The sequence below is a fragment of the Saccoglossus kowalevskii genome, chromosome 7 (genome assembly GCF_978046115.1).
Source record: "Saccoglossus kowalevskii chromosome 7, keSacKowa6.1, whole genome shotgun sequence".
Classification (NCBI taxonomy): domain Eukaryota; kingdom Metazoa; phylum Hemichordata; class Enteropneusta; family Harrimaniidae; genus Saccoglossus; species Saccoglossus kowalevskii.
In genome coordinates, this window is record NC_140647.1 from 9,537,684 (window position 1) to 9,558,668 (window position 20,985).

The window sequence follows — 20,985 nt, forward strand, 5'->3', positions numbered from 1 at the left end:
ATTAACAGTTGCGTGTGGCTAATAGTTGTCGCAAACCTCGAGGGACTTTCAATCACATTGCATTATAATGGTAACAATCAGGCCTCATAATTGAGTTACGTTTATCGGCAATTTGTACACTTAACCTCAAAGGCGGTATGTTCATTACGAAATAGGACGTTTCTTATGGGACTCTATTTTGTTTCCTTACGTACTTATGAGTTTATTGCAAAAGTACAGTTGCCCTCACTGCATGATTGTATACATATCCCATGTTTGGGAAGTGGATCAATCGTATATTATTATATACAAGTATGTTCTGTACAACATTTTATGCGGCATTTAAAGGTTTGATTAACGGTTATGATTAACGGTTCCTTATAGAAAGTATATTTTGTAGCTCGGTGTTTTCTTGTTTACTAAATTCGGGGGATTTTATGAATTTTTAAATCAACACAAACAGGTTGGCCAATGAATTACATTCATGTATATCACCGAATAGTGGCGATATTACAATCAAGGCCACAGTATCAAAATAAAACTTAAATAATTAAAAGTTTGTATGTAGAGAATATGGTCTCATCGAAGCACCTGTTCAATAATAAATGTGTGTATTGCATACAGAAATGGAAATAGTGGGATTACGTCCATAGTCCATAGAAGTTTTTATTTACCAGAAGTATCGGTGTTAGAAAACTTGCTCATCAATTCTCAACATTTGCCTGTTTGTGTGCAAACCTTGTTGCTATCATATCACTTTGAGCTACAGTGTACACCTATTTTTCATGTCATACACACCGGGTTTGTAATGTCTTATGTGTAGAATAATGCTCATAGTTGGTCAAGTAGTTCATGTAAAGGAATTGTTTTACTGGAAGAACCGAACCCCAGGTACGAGTACAATCATATAATTAACTTGTATATACACATTATGTATCACCAGTCCCACCCCGCATAAAATTCTGACCAGTCCCTAACAGATAACTGTTTTATATTTTCGTTGCAGATTGTTGTATCGTTTTCTGAGTTAAGTGACAACATTGCACAGGTTTCTGTGTATATTTCATTCTGTACTTTCGTTTAATTCTAGCTTAGCCGACCGTGAACAATTATATAATGTATTCCTATACTGTTCAAGCTTTCTTCTAATCAATTTATAACAGAAATCATACTCGCTCACTGTGTGTACATTAAACAAACACACACACGAAGAAATTATTGAATTATGCTATCAATTGATATTCAAATGCAAATTCAATTTCCATTATTTAATATATATAAATTTTCTAAATAAAGAATAGGGTTATTTACGTTTTTTGAATATCCTTTTCCACGCAGGGACGCGCAAAGCATTTACAAATGCGTTATTATTGACGTGGATATATTTCACATGATGACCCACGATTAAAACATGTGAACCGATATCGCTCATTGAAATAATTCACACCTTCTGCACCTATCGATCGGAAGTAAATACAATAAAGCTAGTCAGGTCAGCTACCCAGGGGACCATTGTTGAGCGTAAGGAAAATAGTGATGTTTTTTCTTCTTCTAAAACTGCATCATTGATGTCAGCGATACGAACTCCGCAGAGAGTTGTGTTCATGTATTTGAGGGTTATTAGGAAAGGAATTAGCGTGTTGCTCCAACTGGCTGCCTTATACATATCTTGATCACAGCCAGTAATCTATTAGAAGTTAAGACAGGTCGGCGTATCTCTGCCATCAGTGTCAAGGACTTGGTAATGGATGGAGCCTTGGAGTAGTTAGGATAACCACCGGAAAGTGTTAGATTTACGGCTAGATTAAAAGACTGAGTGTGGCCGTTTGTATTAGCAGTGATATCCATTCTGGTCAAAATGGGTTATCTTTACATGATCGAGTTATGAGATTACCAGAAAATGTTGTTCATCGATAGGAATTGTCGCTTTGGTTCAGTTTTTCAGGGACGTAGTTGGGTTCTGTTTCAATCTGGCTTTATGTGTAAGTACTACACTTACAAATGGAACTGATATACCAATATGAATTTTAAAATAACATGATATAGTATGATATGATGGTTTATTACCCATATTATTCGTAAAAAATACAATTTTGGAATAGGAAAAAAATAAATATATTTTCAGGTAAAAGGAATTTGAAATAGCTTTAGGAAGTTAATTAAATTCTTTTAAACATAAATAAATATACAATGATATATGGCGCTAAACTAAATAAGTAAATAGAAAAAAATGCAGCCATATAATACTTCATGACAATACTGTTTTTACAAAAGTGAAGAATATAATAAATAATCAAAATAAAGTTATGTGGTGTATCTCGCCAATAGTAAATCATTCAGTTTTTTTTAAGGTTGAATATATGCTTTGGTTGTGATCGTAATGTGACAGGCAGACTCTTCCATAATTTAGTTCTTAAATACGAGATTGAAAATTGGCCTATAGTTCTATTCACTTTTGGAACAAGTAAGTCACGCCAGTGCCTTTGTCCTGTATTGTGACAGTACTAAATGTACTTAAAGTTGTATGTTTACATATAATGTGAAAAATTACCATAATATAATAATATCATATACAAAATTACAAATTGAATATGTGCACAATTTAGAGACATCAAGAATTCTAAGTTTTTTGAAAATATGGGCAGTAAAATCAGAGAACATTTTTGTGCTGTTATAATGCTTTTCAAATTTGTGGGATATGTGTTCCCCCAGACTTCTAATCCATAGGTGATATGGGGTTCAATTAGTGTTTTGTATAACAACAGTAAAATATGTTGGGGAGCATAATGTCGTAACTTTGTAACATGAATGTTGCAGATAGAACTATGCAATATAATGTGCTAACCTGCTCCACATCCCGTTTCAAAAAACGTAGCAATACCAAACGATCATATATATATGACAAATGTTGAGCTCAAATCTAGACAAACCTAGGTCTAGTGGATGTTAGCAAATGTTGTATCAGATTCACTTTTAATCACTCACGGGCAATGAAATGTACTTAGGTGCAACGATTCCTGCTTGCGTAAGTCGAATTATGTGACAGATTTGGCGAATTACCGGTTTGCCGAACTGAACTAGTAAGTGATTCCGGTTCTCTGAATACGCAAATAACATGTTTTTTAAGTGAGTTCCTTGCTCTAAATTACAACAATGATACAGAAAACCATCAATATGTGTTTAATATTTGGATAGTTTCAAGTCAGCTGCATTTACCAAAGTTGTTATATCAAAGTCGATATGTGGCACATACAAATCGACCATGGCTTGTGAAGTGGCTCGCTTAGTGTTTGGGGGAATACACGTAATTATTGAATAAGAGTGCTTGGACTCTTTGTCGTTGAGCCAGTCAATCGTGTCGACATTAATCACGCATTATGCAAGTAGATAGTAAGAAAATAATAAGATTGAACTTCATCTTTGAGGTAGCACACGTCAGCTATCACTGTACACAGAGCATTAAATAACTGTTGTGATCAGTGATCTCGTAGATTTAAATAGAAGCGAACTTAACGAATGTCGAATGTGATGAATAACGGGGGATTAACGGCGAATTAGTAACACTTTGTATAGCAGTGCGGTGATAAATCACGTGATTTTAGCGTGATGTGCAGGGTCTAAGGGGCTTATAAAAGGGCCATACGTTAATAGCATATGGCCTTCTTGAGTTAGGGGTATCACGTATAAATCCAAATTCTTACTGTTTACGATCGCTTGTCGGTGTTTCTATTGATCTGTTTCTTTCAATATTGAAAGTAATGTTTTATAATAAATACAGCGTGTCAGGTGTCACTACAGCTTAATCGTCTATCAATTGGTAGATACGTTTATAGCAAACAACCGAGTAATGGACGATATGAAATTACGATAGGCTTTGAGCAGACACGATTGGTGTAAAGGAAATTAGTTCCTCTGCCTTAAAGTGGATTAAATCGGATTGTAAAGCATGTTACGTAAAAGCATGAATGATAGACTGCTGCAATCTAATCTCCTCGCTATCGTTTCACTGATTGGGATTTGAATCCGAACAATAGAATTATCGCCTTATGCAGATCTAAATGGAAGTGAACTGAAGGGTGAGATCGTGTGTTAATCGATATATGACTGTTTCAATTTCAGCTGTCCGATAATAGAAATTATATCACCAATGAATTAACCCCTTATCCTTATTTTCTACGTAACGGGCATTATTATACATCTGACACCGACAACAATAAAATTCAGCCGTCCGTAAAACACCTTAAGGCCGTCCTCAAAAGTGTCATGGACGTGTTCGAAAGTCTTCCTTATTTGGAACATGTGCGTCATGTTTACGTCACATTCATACTCTTTTCTTTGTTCACACCAGACAAAGTAACAATATAGCATATCACTGAGCAACAATCACGTCATTAGACGCAAATAAAGGTGTAGGCACGTATACATTACGTAGGCATTTCGGGCTGTTACAACTCATTAAGGTATTACTACACACATAAGCGAGGATGCAGTGATACTGAAAACAAACTATAGAGATAATCCACGCAAATAAAAGTATGCCATCCGGATGGAAAACATTCCACCCGATAGAAATATGCCACCCGAATTGAGTTATCAGTTTACGATAATAAAAATAGGTCTTGAGTTTCCGTAGAAAGGCACATTAATGTACGTATATACGTCTGCTATGTGACTATATCTCCGTGTTCTATGCTTCATTTTCTATTACCATACCGTCATCTCTAGTTTACACCGTATTTTGCACTTTTATCACTAGGATCCTGACTGCAAATGACAGTGTGCAACTGACCTTGTACTTATATTCTGTTTGTTTGAAGTTATTTCCAAATATAGAAACTGTACTTCTAAATAAGGAGTGAAACTATTATGCGGTTATGCGGATAGTACCCACGCATGTTTCACTTGTGTTTCAACTGATGATGATGGCTTATCTGAGCATAGTAACTATATAGAGAACAGTCTTTACTCACGATATACTATCTTCATGTTTGTTTGGTTTATTGTCACGGCGATCGCATTATATACAGCGGAACACCACGAGCATTGCCTATGTCAACGGATTACACTGTAGACAGCCGAGCATCACGAGCATTGCCTATGTCAACGGATTACACTGTAGACAGCCGAGCATCACGAGCATTGCCTGTGTCAGCGGATTACACTGTAGACAGCCGAGCATCACGAGCATTGTTTTTGTAAACTTGTTAAACCACAGACAATATAACATCGCGAGCATTACTTATATAAACATGTTACACCACAGACAGTAGAATATCACGAGCATTGTAAAAACGATTAGAAATAAAAAAACAAAAAACATGACCATATACATATAAGAAACTAGTAGGTCGGTAAATTTGTATTTATATAATCTACGCCTTTCCAATGTCTGGCGCACACTCGCGACGTTTGTCAGCATTTTGGCCAAGCAGCACGAGCACGCCTGAAAAAAAAATACGTACATGGATCAACCCTCGCTCTGCTCTACTCAAGGTTGCCCAAACGCTGTTTTATTAACCGGAAACACGCCATTATCTTTTGATGTCAGCGACTGTTTTTTTCCGGCCAGTCACAGCAAATGGATATGGGTAATATGGTGATTACAAAATGTTGCATATGCAAATCAACTTCTCTTTCTGATCAAATTTATTTTGACAGGAAAGCATGTCGATACCTTTTGCATTCTCACCGCCCTTCATGATCGTTGATTCGGTTTACGTATACAAATTAAAGTTCAGTGAAGAAGAATTCCCTTCAATCGCCAGACTTATTATATCTGCAAGACAACCCGATAAGCAATACACTATCCTAAAGCTATTATCAGTACACAGGAAACTACGAAAAGCTTTAAACTCTGTTGCCAAGTTCATTACATGCAGATAAATACACACGGGACTATTTTGGATAATGTCCAGGTCACGCTGAGCACTAAATAATACATACATTTGTGTTGCCCGCACACACACAATGTTGTAGGAAAGCATGTGACATTTATCAGCTAGGAGCTGTTCATTGACGCATTTCAGATAGCTTTCTAGAGGTAGTATAATTTTACACACGGGATAATAAACATTTTACAGTATTAATTTCAAAAATTGTAATATATTTCATTGAAAACTGAATATAAATTCAATATTGAATCATTTTTAGTATCATATATGTTAAGTTATAAAAGAATCAATTTATTCAAGTTTAAATTTTTAGCGATAGTTGCAGTCACATGTCAAGTCGTATTACTAGGAAGAGCTATCAATTTAGTTTGTTGGGTCTACTCTAATTATATGAAATTGTCGGACAAATAATTTGTTTCTTGATTAGGGTGAATTGCCCGCACTTAATGATAGCGCAATTCAAGTTCAATCAAGCTCATACCCGTAGTTACCTTACGATGCGCAGCCATTGGTAAAACACGACCACGTGATCAGATAACGTTTAACCCACTAACTATATTTGAATATATCCCAGAAATCATAGTAGTATTAGAACGTATTCAAGTTAAGCTATTGCAATACGTACTTTATTCAGACATTGCGTAGTAGATGTTCTGGGCATAGGCCTTCGACATTCTATGCTCCAAATCTCACATTTCCATGGATGTTTGACACAATGTTTTGTGTGAGAAATAGTTCGGTGATCATATATTTTTATCCTTTTAGTTGTGAACACATAAAATAAAACCTTATTATAATGAATATAACAGTAGCCTGCTTAAGAAGTTTGTAACTTTCACCTTATGCAATTTCGTAAAATGGAGACGGTAAAATATGACTTTATTGCAAAAACATCCGTAGCTGATGGTGATGGGTAGAAATATAATGATAACAATCAGTATTATTAAGGTCTCCAATCGACATCGTTCTACGCCAGATTTACTCGCCGCGCTGACATAGATGCGTGCAATCATAGCTTAAGACGTGATTTTTGTATTTCTTTTCAAAAAAATCAATCGTTACCCGCAGGAGTAATATGTGTTATGCGGAATTGCCATGAAACGTTTGATCTACCGCGAGCAGCAGTGGTTTAGCTTTTTTTTTTCAAATCAGTGCTTGTTAGAATATGTTATAATGGCCATTACAAATTAGATTAAATATACATTATATGATTATCATTGGAAATTGTTTTTTTTTTGAATAACATGATTTTTACTTGTTTTTTTACGGGAAGTACAACCTTTATAGTTTTAATATTTATAAATAGAATACAAATTAGAAATCCGATTTTGTAAATTATCTTTCCTTTCGGATAATTATCTAGAGTAACTTGATACTGGAGATATCATATTACTACATGTAGTATGTTCAAATACTTACAATTAATTATTCATTATTGCGATCAGACAGAATTTTAAATTGCGTCAACAAAATACACTCCTGTCTTTATTAATACTAAAAATCTCAACATTTAATATATTTACTTTAATATTTTAAGTTCTTTTATTTCTCATTTCTTTAATTTAGGAACTTACTGCGATGGATTCTGGGAGGTAATAGTTCATTTTGATGGCGTGTGTTGGCCGAATACGCCGGAAAACAATTCCGTGTCAGAGAATTGTCCAGATTTCTTTGCATTTGATACAAATCGTAAGTATACAACAAATTCACCGTACTTGTACAAAGGCTGAATAAATAGAACGTAATGCAACTTTAGACCATTATAATGACGTAAATGAAAAACAAATTTTAGAAAACAAAAGTCAGAAATGTCAATAGTCATATACTAATATTTATTGATAATATAGTATTATACTAGTTATTAATGATACGAATCATAATAATGTTGAAACATTTCAGAAATTCAGTTTCAGTGATAATAACGTTGTTCTTGCAGCACAGAACCAAGTATTCGTATGTGTACTGATTGGTTCAATGCACTGCCCGACAGCATTATAGAATTCAATTGAAAGAATACTGTTGTGCGCTGCATTTGCATATTTAATGCGTTGCATTTGCATATTTAACATCTGTTTACAAGGTCTTACTTATCGTTCCGATACACGTATATAATGCAATAACCATATACAAAGTAATGTCACTGTACTTTTGACTGATTAGTGGAACATGTGTTTATTAGCTGTATTGAAAATTGATAAATGATACACAAAATATACATTATTGGGTTCTATGGGGTAATAACATGTGTGAACAAATTCGGCAGTAAGTTTGTTCAGAGCTTATGCGCTCCGTTATGACATCACAAATCACTGAATCAACAGAGATATCAACAAGTTCAGTTCTCTACCTGACTTCATCTCATGATAAATTTGAACCGTTCTTATCTTGTTTATTTTGGCCAAATTACCGTGGTCTCCTATCATTCCGTGGTGTTTACACGGTAATTGTAGACCGAGTTATACACGTGTCGTAGATGACAATCGTCAACTGTGAATTGTAATATGCGTATTCATTTTTAACTTCGTCTAAAAACTTACCATGACATGGTATACGAAAGTGTACTGCTAATAACCTCACACAATTGTGATGGGTTACTCATCAATAACTTGGGCACATGTAATAGTTGCTTTGCCGTTTTTGGACATTCATTATATGACATTGATCGGAAAATTAGCAAATGTAATCTTCTGATTTCAAAATTAGTCCTCTTGATAATAGCGCGTACACGCAATGACAAGAGAGAATGGCCGTTAGCGTCGTACACGCAATGGCAAGAGAGAATGACCGTTAGCACCGTACACGCAATCACAACAGATAATGGCCGTTAGCGCCGTACACGCAGTGACAAGAGAGAATAGCCGTTGGCGTCTTACAGGCAATGATAACCGAGAATGGCCGTTAGTGTAATAACCGAGAATGGCCGTTAGTGTCGTACACGCAATCACAGCAGAGAATGGCCGCTAGCGTTGTACACGCAATGGTGTGAGAGAATGGTCGTTAGCGTCGTACACGCAATCACAACAGATAATGGCCGTTAGCGCCGTACACGCAGTGACAAGAGAGAATAGCCGTTGGCGTCTTACAGGCAATGATAACCGAGAATGGCCGTTAGCGTCGTACACGCAATCACAAGAGATGATAGCCGTTGCGTCTCACACGCAATGATAAAAGAGAGTGACCGTTAGCGCCATATACGCAATCACAAGGGAGAATGGCCGTTGGCGCCATTTTTTGTACCTAACATACCCGAGGGTCGCAATGTTCTTCATTACGCGTTATGTCCCTAGCAAAACATTATAGTTGCCGAGTACAGTTGCCAGCTTCATTTGCCCTTAATGTATTCAGGTTTTGGGTTTACTTGTATTTAGTGTTCTCCCTTTCGTTTATTTTACAGACTTTGCTACGCGATTTTGTAACATTGGTGGATCATGGGCCAATGTATCAGGGTTATTCGGCGGGTGCTTGTCGGATGAAACGCGAGAGCTAATGGAACAAGAATTTCAAGGGCAACCGGAGCTGGGTGACCTAAGGGTAAGCTAATCATCTCCTATTCAATATAATAATTATTCAAGCACTGTTCAGCCATTAGTAACATTTCTATATTTTGTCTCGTATATTCTGTATCTTTTTACCCCTAATAAAACCGAGCAAATAATATTGGTTTGCTCGACTACATAGTTTTTACGACATACCATAATTTTTTTAAAGACAGGTTTATTAGGTTGTTTTGAATCATTTTATCCTCTTGACTACGGATTTGTAAAATTTACGACCTATATATTATGATTGATTAACATATTAAATATGATCACTTTGACGCTGGGGTCCGTTCATTGTCAGGCCGTAAATAGTGGTACGTGACACGTTAGACAATAGTAAACCGCGAAACATAGCATTGGATCCGTTTTCTTGTTGGAGTTACGATATAAGTTAATGTACTTGTAGAATGCCTTGGAAATAACGTAAATATGCATATTAGTAACGATTAGATAATCATGCAAATTGTCTTCTTTTATTTGTGATATATAAGTCATACAACCTGGACATCCGTTTAGTTTTAAATATTTAGAAATATATAAAAATAACCTCTATTAAATTTTATCATTTCGTAACGTTTGCTATTTTTAAGAAGATATTTGTACTTGTTGGTAAGACGTAAAATTTTTGACTTCTTGAAAATGTCTACACCAATTGGCTCGATGATGCACCTTAGATTTTAATATTTAGTGGAGATGTTTAGAATATGAATATTTGTGTTGAAAACTTCTTTTCGAAATCAGCTAATCCAATATCTTTAATTCACCATTTTTAATGAATATATTTGTACTTTTTAGTCAAAAATGTTATTGTCGACTTCTTCTAGAAGGCCTATTTTCCGATTGGTTTGATACTGAGTCACACTGAGATACATTTGAATATTTCTCGTTCTGTAATTTTAGCGAATACTTGTCATATTTGGTCAAAAATGTTTTTATTGATTTCTTCTTGAAAATCTTTACCCCAATTGCACGTGACTTGGGCGGACCTATATTAGGTTAGTTCAATTCGTGAACTTAGAGAAACACTCATAGACATATCTTAAAGCCAGAGTTCATGAATCCAAAACTTGGGCACTATTCAACTTATCCTTATGGGATGTTGAGACAATTGAATAGAATGTGAACAAGGCCAAGGTTTCTCCTCTATAACGGTTGTACAACTATGCATGCACTTATTATTAACAGACTGTGCTCTGGGAACAGAGAAAATATTTCGATCATTAGGTCGTTTATTTCAGAATTACTTCAGATCCGATTAAACAATATTTCTTAGAACAATACCAGCCTAGTCTAAAGGCATTAGGCTGAGGCCCGCCAGGCAAGTACATTTCAATTTCAGCTCTAAATTAATGAGCGCCGACCGCCGCCACCACTGTAGTTCTTACAATTTTCTAATTGTGAATAAATTTGCCGTAAAGGTCTTTCACTATCTTAGCACATTCGGTTTCACGAACTTCATCAAAAATGCTTATCGTGAAATTTACACGAACGAATTGTCCTAATGACCAACTGCTTATATTGGTGTCCTTGTAAAAGTTTTCACTCAATATTGTTGTCAGTGATGTAATGTGCATACGACCATTATACCATACGTATGCATTGTGGTAGGAGCTGTAGTGATTTTGATAATGGTGTGACTTGGGTGTTGGATCTTGATGCGAGCGTAACAATAAACATCAGTATATGGGTTACTCCATTGCAGTGTCAACATAAGTCCACTTACCAAGTATCTACATCAAAAAACTGCAAGTTCAAGTCTGCAGAATCCGCGATCACATATCACAGCATATGGTCACTGGCTTGTCACGTGTATTATCCGCCGAGTTGCCGATGTTTATTCAGATTTCACTGCCTCACCGTTCATGTCCGTTCACAGCCCTATTACCAGACACATTGTTTCACTACATTTCATAACAAATTTTTAATATCCTAATTCAGTCTGGTGTTACTCAACAGTCAGTGAACGAACATAGTTTGCCAGACACACAGTTTTCTAGAATCATAACAGTCAAGGAAATGTTACCCCTTCCTTCACTGAGAATCACATCATCCCCACACTCTCTACATTCTCACTTGATGGGGTAGCAATTTAAGTTTATTACATATTCTTTAATGGTAATATAGTGTTCATTAATGATACTTGCCACCACAGCAATTTTCCCGATATGTTGATTCCTGAATGATATCATGTTTTATCATGCACACCAGACAATTGACAGGGCCCTCATTGTAGTCCTACATTGAATACTGTACTTTCATATTTCACCATCATTGCTATTGAAGGGAAGTTGTTTGCATGTGACCAGAAACACCGCCATTCATGGAAGCGTATTCGTGGTGAGCGGCAGCGAATCAAGACATCTCTTATGGTTTCTCAAGATTTTACATGTGATTTCGTTGTTCAGATGAGTTATTTGATGGTAATCTCACTGGTGTAGCCAACAAGAAGTATCCACATACTGTCGCTGTCATACTAAGACTGAAAGACACCCTAAGTTTATTAACAATAGTAAGCAAGACAAGAGAACTTGAAAGCCAACAAATGCATATTCATCACAGAGAATGAACTGACTATAGGGATTATACACATTTGTTTAATGCCAACCAAGGGAAATCCGATGTTGTAATTCATGGCCTCATTATACAGCATAGAAGCACGGTTCCTGACTGTATACAGCCTTGAGTCATTCGTTTCCATGTGTCTGTCAACCAAATTCCTGGAAAATCAGTGTACTGATGTAATAGTAGAGACCTTACTTGGGAATCTCAATCTACCCCAGACAGAGGACAAAAACATGTCACTTCCGCAGTTGGAAAGTACCAATATTGACAAATTATTTTGTTGGATCTGTGTGAGAGCAGGTCAAAGGTTACCTTAATAAGTAAATCGTTATCATTATCCTTTCCATCGAGTCGCATATTGAGTTGGATATCCCCAGTGTATCTGAGTGTATAAAATACAGCACCCCAGTTTAATTGGCAAGGACTGAAAACACTCTTAAGAACTGTAGCTCCACAGAGAGAGAAAACAACAACACTAGCTAGCTGTTAATTCCACCCATGTGGACAGTTGAAGTAATCAAAATTGCCATTAGTTGAAAGGAAACCCTGTCTCAAAGATTTCTGGGAATGCCTATGCATTACCTCTATACTACCTTGGCCCTCCACGATGGGGCCTCTCTGAGTCATGTCATGGCCATAGGTTTCTTGCATCAGGAATTGAGTTTAACCATTTTCATGCCTTCAAAATAGCCCTTGTTGCGAGGAAGTGCACATTGAGTCCAGCGGGTGAATGCATCATAACCTTATTATATAATGTATAGTTACCCATTTATCATTTCGTCGGGACCATCTAGGCCAAAGAATATTCGTTCTGCCTTGAGGTGGGAAGTGTTTCACTGTTTGCCCAGCCCTGATGTTGTCTCTTGGGTTGCAATTACTATCAGTGAAAGATCCTCTTAGACATTAAAGTCATCCTCTAAGGCTTATCATTTCCGTATGGCGCTACTCCATAAACAATCGTCATAAGGATGTCAAACTCTAACCATCGTTTTCAAAATTTATAAATATTACAAACTAAAAGCAAGTTCAGGTTGTACAACTTATAAAACAACTAATTATAAATAATAAATAGTTGTATTCTATAACGGGCCTAAGACCGTCATATTCCGAAATAATTTTTAAAAAAAGCATATATCTTTCTAACTATACTAACCTCATTACACATGCATACTTAAACAATAGTGTTGTCTACTGTGTGTGTTTCGTTCACCATGGACAGCATGGTTAATTACGTGTCATCATTGTAGCGTGTCGTAAATGATTGATTACAAGTATATCACGATATCCAATTTTCCAATTTTTAATCACATCGCTGCAATGGTCTGTATGATTGGTTAAGTTCTAGGTATGAAGTATAATGTTTGTGACTCGGGTGGTAATATCCCGTTAAAGCATCCCTTGTTTTACCACATCTGGGGTCTAATGCGACGTATACAATGCGTGTGGAATCCCGTTTTAGTTCACACAGATCTAACGGCTCAATAATTGACGTAGCATGTCTGAATGCGTCGCTAGCTTGTACGATTGTTCAAAGTTTGTATACACCGCATACAACCACCATATGGTGTTAATCCAAATTTACATCAATCAACTCCACATCTTACAGGAACGTGTAGTAACTCGACAGAACTCGAACGTCTAGCCGTCGTAGTTCGATTGATAGATATTTGTAGGTCTATTTGAGTGGGTGAGGGTGAACAAATATTGACTTTTGATGACGTTCACTGAAACAAATACTACTGCTACTGAAATAAACAAAAAGAAACTATTTCTTGTTGTCATATAAGCACGTATGAGATTCAGACTAAAATCTACTACGTCATCGGGAAAACACATTTATCAAAAATAAGTTGAAGCATATGTGTAGACTGTCGTACTTGAGAACACCACATTCATTGTAGTAGTTGAATAAAAATTTCAATCCATACGATTCGACAACAGACTGACGCATTTCAATAACAATCTTGTTAGGACGACTCAATTCCGGATGGTAAACGAACCACAGTTAACGCGTTTGTTACACGCCATTGATTATTGCCGATGGCAATGTCTGGCATATGCTCGCTAGATTACTAACTGGTGTGTTTAAAGTGGGTTTGTTGTATTGTAATTCATGTGGAAAGACTTACTTAACTCAACAATTGATAAAATGTGGCTTTACCTAGGAGTCGGGATTCAAATTATTAAACAACAAATCATTTATATATTATAGGCATCTTCGCTGAATTATTATATAGTACAGTTTATCTTCTAGGTTATGCAACATTCTGTCACATCACAGGCTAGTCTTGGCTACATTTATATCTAACATGCCTGATCTGAGGTTATAAAAATAGGGACGTCTCTAATAATTTGGTCACCGGGTTCACAATATAACATACCTACAAGGATCAAGTTAACACATACATACTATTAAGAGCTTGATTGACAATATAATTCAGTAAACTTCAGCAAAAATAATCTCGATTTCTTTATTTTAGTGATTATTTGATTGATTTCCATTCTATGTGATTAATGAGATTATTAAGTGTTTTTATTTGTCACAATTACTATAATAAAAAATAATTGCATGTAGATTCGGTTACTCGTCTAGGCAATCATAATAAACTAAACAAGATTAAAAAATTAAGAACGGAAATTAAACTCATTATCTCTCTCATAATAAATAAGGCATATAGATACTATATATACGATAATACTTTGTAATGGTAGATACATTTGAATACGATAATACTGTATACTGGTGGAAACATTTGAATATGATGATTCTGTATAATGATGGATACATTTAAATACGTTGATACTTTATAATGGTAGATACATTTGAATACTATAATACCATATATTGGTGGATACATTTGAATACGATGATACTGTATAATGGTGGATACATTTGAATACGATGATACTGTATAATGGTGGATACATTTGAATACGATGATACTGTATAATGGTGGATACATTTGAATACGATGATACTGTATAATGGTGGATACATTTGAATACGATGATACTGTATAATGGTGGATACATTTGAATACGATGATACTGTATAATGGTGGATACATTTGAATACGATGATACTGCATAATGGTGGATACATTTGAATACGATGATACTGTATAATGGTGGATACACTTGAATACGATGATACTGTGTAATGGCGAATACACTCTCCTGCATCGTAGGTGACCTCCAAGGTTTCAGAGAATACAGCATTCAAAACATTTGAATTTTAATATTTGAATATATGTATGCCTCATGCGTCTTATTCAACCAACATTGATCATTTCTTATATTGTTTCTAGTTTAGTAACGAATGTATAACGGCGAAAATATTTACATTTGTGAATAAATGCGACTAAGATCACAATGTCAAATTTCTCCCGGATACATAGAAGATCTACGCCAAGTACATGTGATATAAACAGATTCAAAGATACCTACATTGCCGGTTCTTTTACGAACTTTTGAATATACGGTTCTAGTTCAATTGGTGACAGCGTATGAAGGAGCAGAAATCAAGTTAAATTGTTCGTTGTCTTGGGCCGTCGTCAGACTGTCTATTTCTTCTGATCAGAATAATATCAATGCTGATCATTTATTAATTATTTTCACTTCTCGCACTGTCAGTACTGCGATGACGTGCATCTTTCACCATCAATGGTCGTTTTCTCAAGTGCCACCACTAATTAAAATGTATTTCAAGTGCACATGTAAGATTCGAACTGTGTCGTGGATATAGTCCACTGTCACTATTGAATTTATTAATTTGTCATTGAAGTGTTGCTCTGCTTCTTTTCTGTACACTCTTCTAGTATCATTAGCAACGCTTTCACATGCTCTCCTCATCTCATCACAAGTCACACTTTTGAACTGTCGAAACAACCTTTGCTCGTTATAATATTTACAAAGTCATAGAAAGAAATTTCTAATGATTTAAGGAGACTCTTGGTTAATATAGACAGATTGGCAGTACTGCGTAAGTGGAATCTGGGCTAATAATGACAGATTTGTCATGTCGTCGGTAGGCACAGAAATGATAGATATTTTGAATCATTTCAAAGTTGTCTTTTCACGTTCAGCTTTGATGTTCAGCTCTTGTTAACTGATGGATGTCATTATTAAAAATGAACGATGGTCGTAACAGTAAATTCATGCCCAAATCGCTGATGTTTTAATCATGGTACATTCTTCGCTTTCAATCTCTTACAATATACGGTTCTAGCTTAATTATAATTTACTGGTAAAGTATAATACAGAACGTGATGACAGCTTATAAAGGCGAATGATTCTATTGTGCCTATCGGAAATCTCGTTCAATAAATTGTTCGTTGTTTTGGGCCGTCGTCAGACTGTCTATATATTAGGATCATAATGATATCAATACTCCCGCACCGATCGTAACAATAAAATCATGCCCACATTGCTCAGGTTTTAATCGTGGTACATTCTTCGCTTCCAATTACTATGTAAGTTGCCGCAGAATGGACAATTAGAGTATAATACCTATGGGTGATTTGTTGCAATATCAGCCCCAATATTTACACCAAATGATATTTATGCAAATCACGTGTGTTAATTTAACATATGTATTAATGTATTATGAATTATTGTTTCATATTACATCGGCAAATATGATTGGTTCATTGGAATTTGAGATTGCGATGTCACCTACAGTCACCTCACAATTTATTTTGTGATAATTGTTTGAAATATGATCAATCTGAATGTTTTTACTATATACCGATATTTCCATGCATTCACCAAAATGCGTTTTCGTTTTGACTGCACTCATCCTTGAAAAATTCGCAAGTTCTAATTTTCTCAACCTTACCTTAGCAGCGCAAACAATTCGTTTCCTCACAGAGCCGCCACTTGCTTGCCAATTTACTGTTGCGATGAGTGAAGACCACTGATAGAATTAGCCCCGAATTTAATTAGCAGACGTGTTGCCAATATATCTCTATAGCCGTAAATACATTAATGGTTCCAAAAAAATAAATGATTTGTGTAAACGTAGGCGATAAACTGTCCACAAGGTACGTTTAATGAATGACGTTCTTGTATATATGTAAATACAATAAATAACGATTTTTGATGTTTCCGCTGAGGAAACAGCTGGAAATATAAAAATAAATCTGATATCATGGGTCACTCGTTGAATATCTTCCATAAATTGTGTAATTATATTAATATTTAACTGTTACACCTAATATCATTCGACTATGTGACTACACAATTATGGCTAGCTTAACTATACTTATAATGAATTGATGTAATTCTTTTCAATATTTAATAACATATATTTATATTTAAATAACAGAAGCACTATAATGTACTAATGGCTAGGGTGTATGCCGGCGTCTGCCGTATCTCAAACTGTAAATTGCTCGTTTCAGGGCTAAATGTCTTTTAGGAATGAATAAATGAATGACATTATATTACATCAAAATCGTGAACGTATCGATTTCAATGATAAATATCAAAATATCGAATATTATATTAAAACTTATTAATCGGCATTCAGAGATGACGACAAAGGAGTGGGCTATGATTCACCTAAACACGATGTTCCATTAATTCACAACGTTCAGTTTCTGCAGTGGGCATTGTATGTAACACGATACTAAATGTAGTATTATCACCATGGCAACATAATTCGTATCGACTTATTATATTTGTTTAACTACGTGAAATTACATTGTATGTCGGCCTCTAATGTCATTGCCCAGTTTCCGTTCTTTCCCCTAGTGCGATGGTATTTCACTTCACCCGGGAAGGGAAGGGACAAGGTAACGCCCCTTAAGCTGGCACTACTTGTATCAGCAACGTGTTTGTGAAATGTTATCAGAATGAATTTTCATCAAACCTTTCGGATATCTGAAATATGGGTCCTGTGAGCAAGCTTATGGTGCATAATCAGATTCAATCCTTACACAACATATAATTTCTATATGTACTTGTTATGTACTGTATTAATCAACAAACTTAAACTCTTGTCAAAATACCTGTATTCAATGGTCATAATTATCTGTTGTTTTCAAGTTGTTCATAAAACGAAGATATACTTTTGTGAACTGTTTTTTACCACTTCTTGGCCGATGTTCATAACTCTCACGCTAATGAATGTACTACAGTTTGTTGCAGACGTTATAAATGGTTCTAGAATACTGGAAATCGTCGGTTACAGCATTTCCCTGGCCTGTCTCCTGGTGGCGTTCTTTATATTTTGTTATTTCAGGTAAATATGGAAATGTTACATTTGCATGTGATAATGTGTTTTTTTCAATCATCTGTTTACATCACAGTTGGTTTATTTTGACAGAACTTAAACATATCAAATCTATTTCCGTGACATTTTGCACTGCATGCCGTTATCTGTTACGTGCTGTGCCTCAAGCAATGAACCAACTGAGGTTGTGACATTACAATTATTTTATTCAACTCATAAGGGGATTTTTTATAAATCAATAAACAGGGCATTATGTTTAATTTTTAATTGCATATAATCTTTGGATTTTGAGAAGAGTTTTCTAATTGTAACATGTTATTTGACCTGAATATATTTTGTAACTTATGAAGTAAAACCACAGTCTGTAAAAATGCTGTCCAGATGGTGTTAAAGCGGGAGGGTCGTCACCTGCGCACGCGCGGGAATTGAGTCCCAAGCGACGATAACAACACACGCTAAAACGCTTGGATCATGGGTAGACGCTTGTTTAAAAACAATGACACGCTACGGCCATCTGACGCATGCGTATGTGACGACTCCCTCGCTTTAACTATGTAAATTACAGAAGTGTTGGGGCAGCAAATTAGGGAGCACACTTGCCCACCAATAGCAAGCCACTTTTTACTAAACAGACGACCAACAATTCAAATATTACCCATCATTTTCCCACCACCAAATGCTAGTAATTTCTAAAAACAAAATATTTTAAATAAGTTTATGGAGTTTTACTCACCTGGGAAGTATCCAAGTTTGCGTTGGTCACATCTGCTTAGCCAAAACCAAAGTTGGTTAGCAAGTTTGTTAACTTGCTGTCCCAATAAACGTATTGCGAACGGCAAATACATGTCAGTATCTCAGAATTTATCGAGGTCAGATGCGGTGGGAAAATAAAACTCAATACATACACATGGAGAGAAATTGCATTGTGTCATTAAAATGCTTTTCCATGAGTAATTCGATGAGAGGATTTCCGTTTAAAATCAACAGTGTAAACTGCTCATGCGCGAATATTAAAGGATCACCAGCTAAGTATTTGGCATCTTTTTATTTACAAATCATTTCATGTGCACACTTGCTACACAAGAGGTTGTTGTGAGACATGGTTAGCGACTCTAAATAGTAATTATCAAACGACATCCAAATTCATAAAACACTTGTGTTATCCATATTTCAGGAGTCTACAATGCGAAAGAACAACAATACACAAGCAGCTGTTTTTATCTTTATTAATTCGAACGGTTCTAGATATTATATTATATGTAGATAACACGTATAGGATGCAAGAATTCACTACCGGACATAAACCACCGTCTATCGGAAAAGTGGTAGGTTGGATATTGAGATAATATATGTTTCACAGAAATAATATATTCTTGTTTACTTCAATTTGAACTCGATATGTATCATTCCCTTCTCTAAGTCAGCATACAAATCACTTACAGCATATTTCGATCTCTAAGCAACCATTGTATAGATAGATGGCTAAATCGATAGCAACAAGGACTCGTGAAAATGCCAGCGGTTCCTTTTTCCACTACAAAACTGTGGAAATGCGAATTATCTGTTTGATCGTTAATCTTCAGTTCGGGAACTCGATATTTTAATATAAAAAATCTAAAGCTGACGGCTTCAATGTGAAATGTTACAACAAAGAGACTGTTTTATTTGTGCGTTTCGAAGTGTATAACATTGGCTCTGCATCAAATCAATATATTTTGAACGAAGATGCCTATAGAACGCATTTAATAGAGGGATTGGTGCACAGTCCTGTCATATATTCAAAAATTCAATAAAAGCTCCGTTGACACCCGCTCGCAATACAGAATAGCAGAAGAAAGCTGAGCCTGCCACAATTAGATATTTTGAGGAAAAAAAGGATAGCAACAGAGATTTGTTCAACGGTGCATTGACAGTAATTTCTCTTTCAGAAAGGACTCTGTGAAACGTTTGAGTACTTCAGACAGTACACTCGATTCTGTGTGTTTTCCTGGATGTTCGTCGAAGGTCTATACTTAAACGGGATGATTACAGCAGCTGTTTTTCAAAAGCCCAATTTTAAGCTATATTATTTCATAGGATGGAGTAAGTCATCTATTTGTTTGCATTCTTTGAAACAAACAATGGATTTTATTTGTTCCATATAATCAAAAAAATCCACACAAGACATACTTGTAACGTTATCTATTATTATGCAATTTTATGTTATTTTCTTGTAAAAATATTAGTATTTTCCTTCATCGACATTCACACAAGTATATATATATATATATAAACTACACTTTTGCGAGACTACATATAAAAAGGCGTGTCGGTGTTTTTATGTGCGTTGTTGAAACCACCTCAGGACATTAATATTCATTTGCAAAATATACCAGGCTGTTATTTCTATTGAACTCGTATATAAACTCAATTATGTAAACCTAGTAATCTTAAGTTTGTTATGCTTGTTTTACTGAAACAATCGCTGCGAGGAACATTTCATCATTGACTCGTTTCCATGGAAACATAGAAAACATTCCTTCGTTCAGAGTGATACAGCTTGAAGCCTATATCGCAGGATTTGATGTTGTGATAATGGACCATTAATATAAATCCATTTACCTACTCATTATGTATCATTCATTAATGTTATAAACTTAAATGCGTGATAACCGACAGTCATTATTTTCATTTTGGATCTACGTGTAGTTGAATTGCACTAAATATTTTACGATGTAACAGGCAATAAGGGACGACGTCAAAAGATCGATGTCGGATAAAAAACTTATTTCCTTTAGTT

The 20,985-nt window shown here is 35.5% G+C and overlaps 2 protein-coding genes across 3 annotated transcripts in view; one reads left to right on the forward strand and one right to left on the reverse strand.

Annotated features, from left to right (window-relative positions):
- LOC100367644 (phospholipid phosphatase 3-like) overlaps window positions 1–20,985 on the reverse strand; it is a 212,664-nt gene that overhangs the window by 136,628 nt on the left and 55,051 nt on the right. The gene's annotated exons all lie outside the window — the stretch shown is intronic.
- Window positions 1–20,985, forward strand: part of LOC102804656 (PDF receptor-like) — a 35,897-nt gene that overhangs the window by 5,128 nt on the left and 9,784 nt on the right. For both annotated transcript variants that reach the window (XR_014929887.1, XM_085501050.1), the window contains exons 2-6: window positions 7,437–7,559; window positions 9,265–9,401; window positions 18,112–18,215; window positions 19,381–19,531; window positions 20,135–20,288. Coding sequence is in view for 1 of the 2 variants with exons in the window: in XM_085501050.1 (XP_085357176.1) it covers window positions 7,437–7,559; window positions 9,265–9,401; window positions 18,112–18,215; window positions 19,381–19,531; window positions 20,135–20,288 (669 nt within the window). In the remaining variant the exon portion in view is untranslated. The remainder of the gene's footprint in view (window positions 1–7,436; window positions 7,560–9,264; window positions 9,402–18,111; window positions 18,216–19,380; window positions 19,532–20,134; window positions 20,289–20,985) is intronic.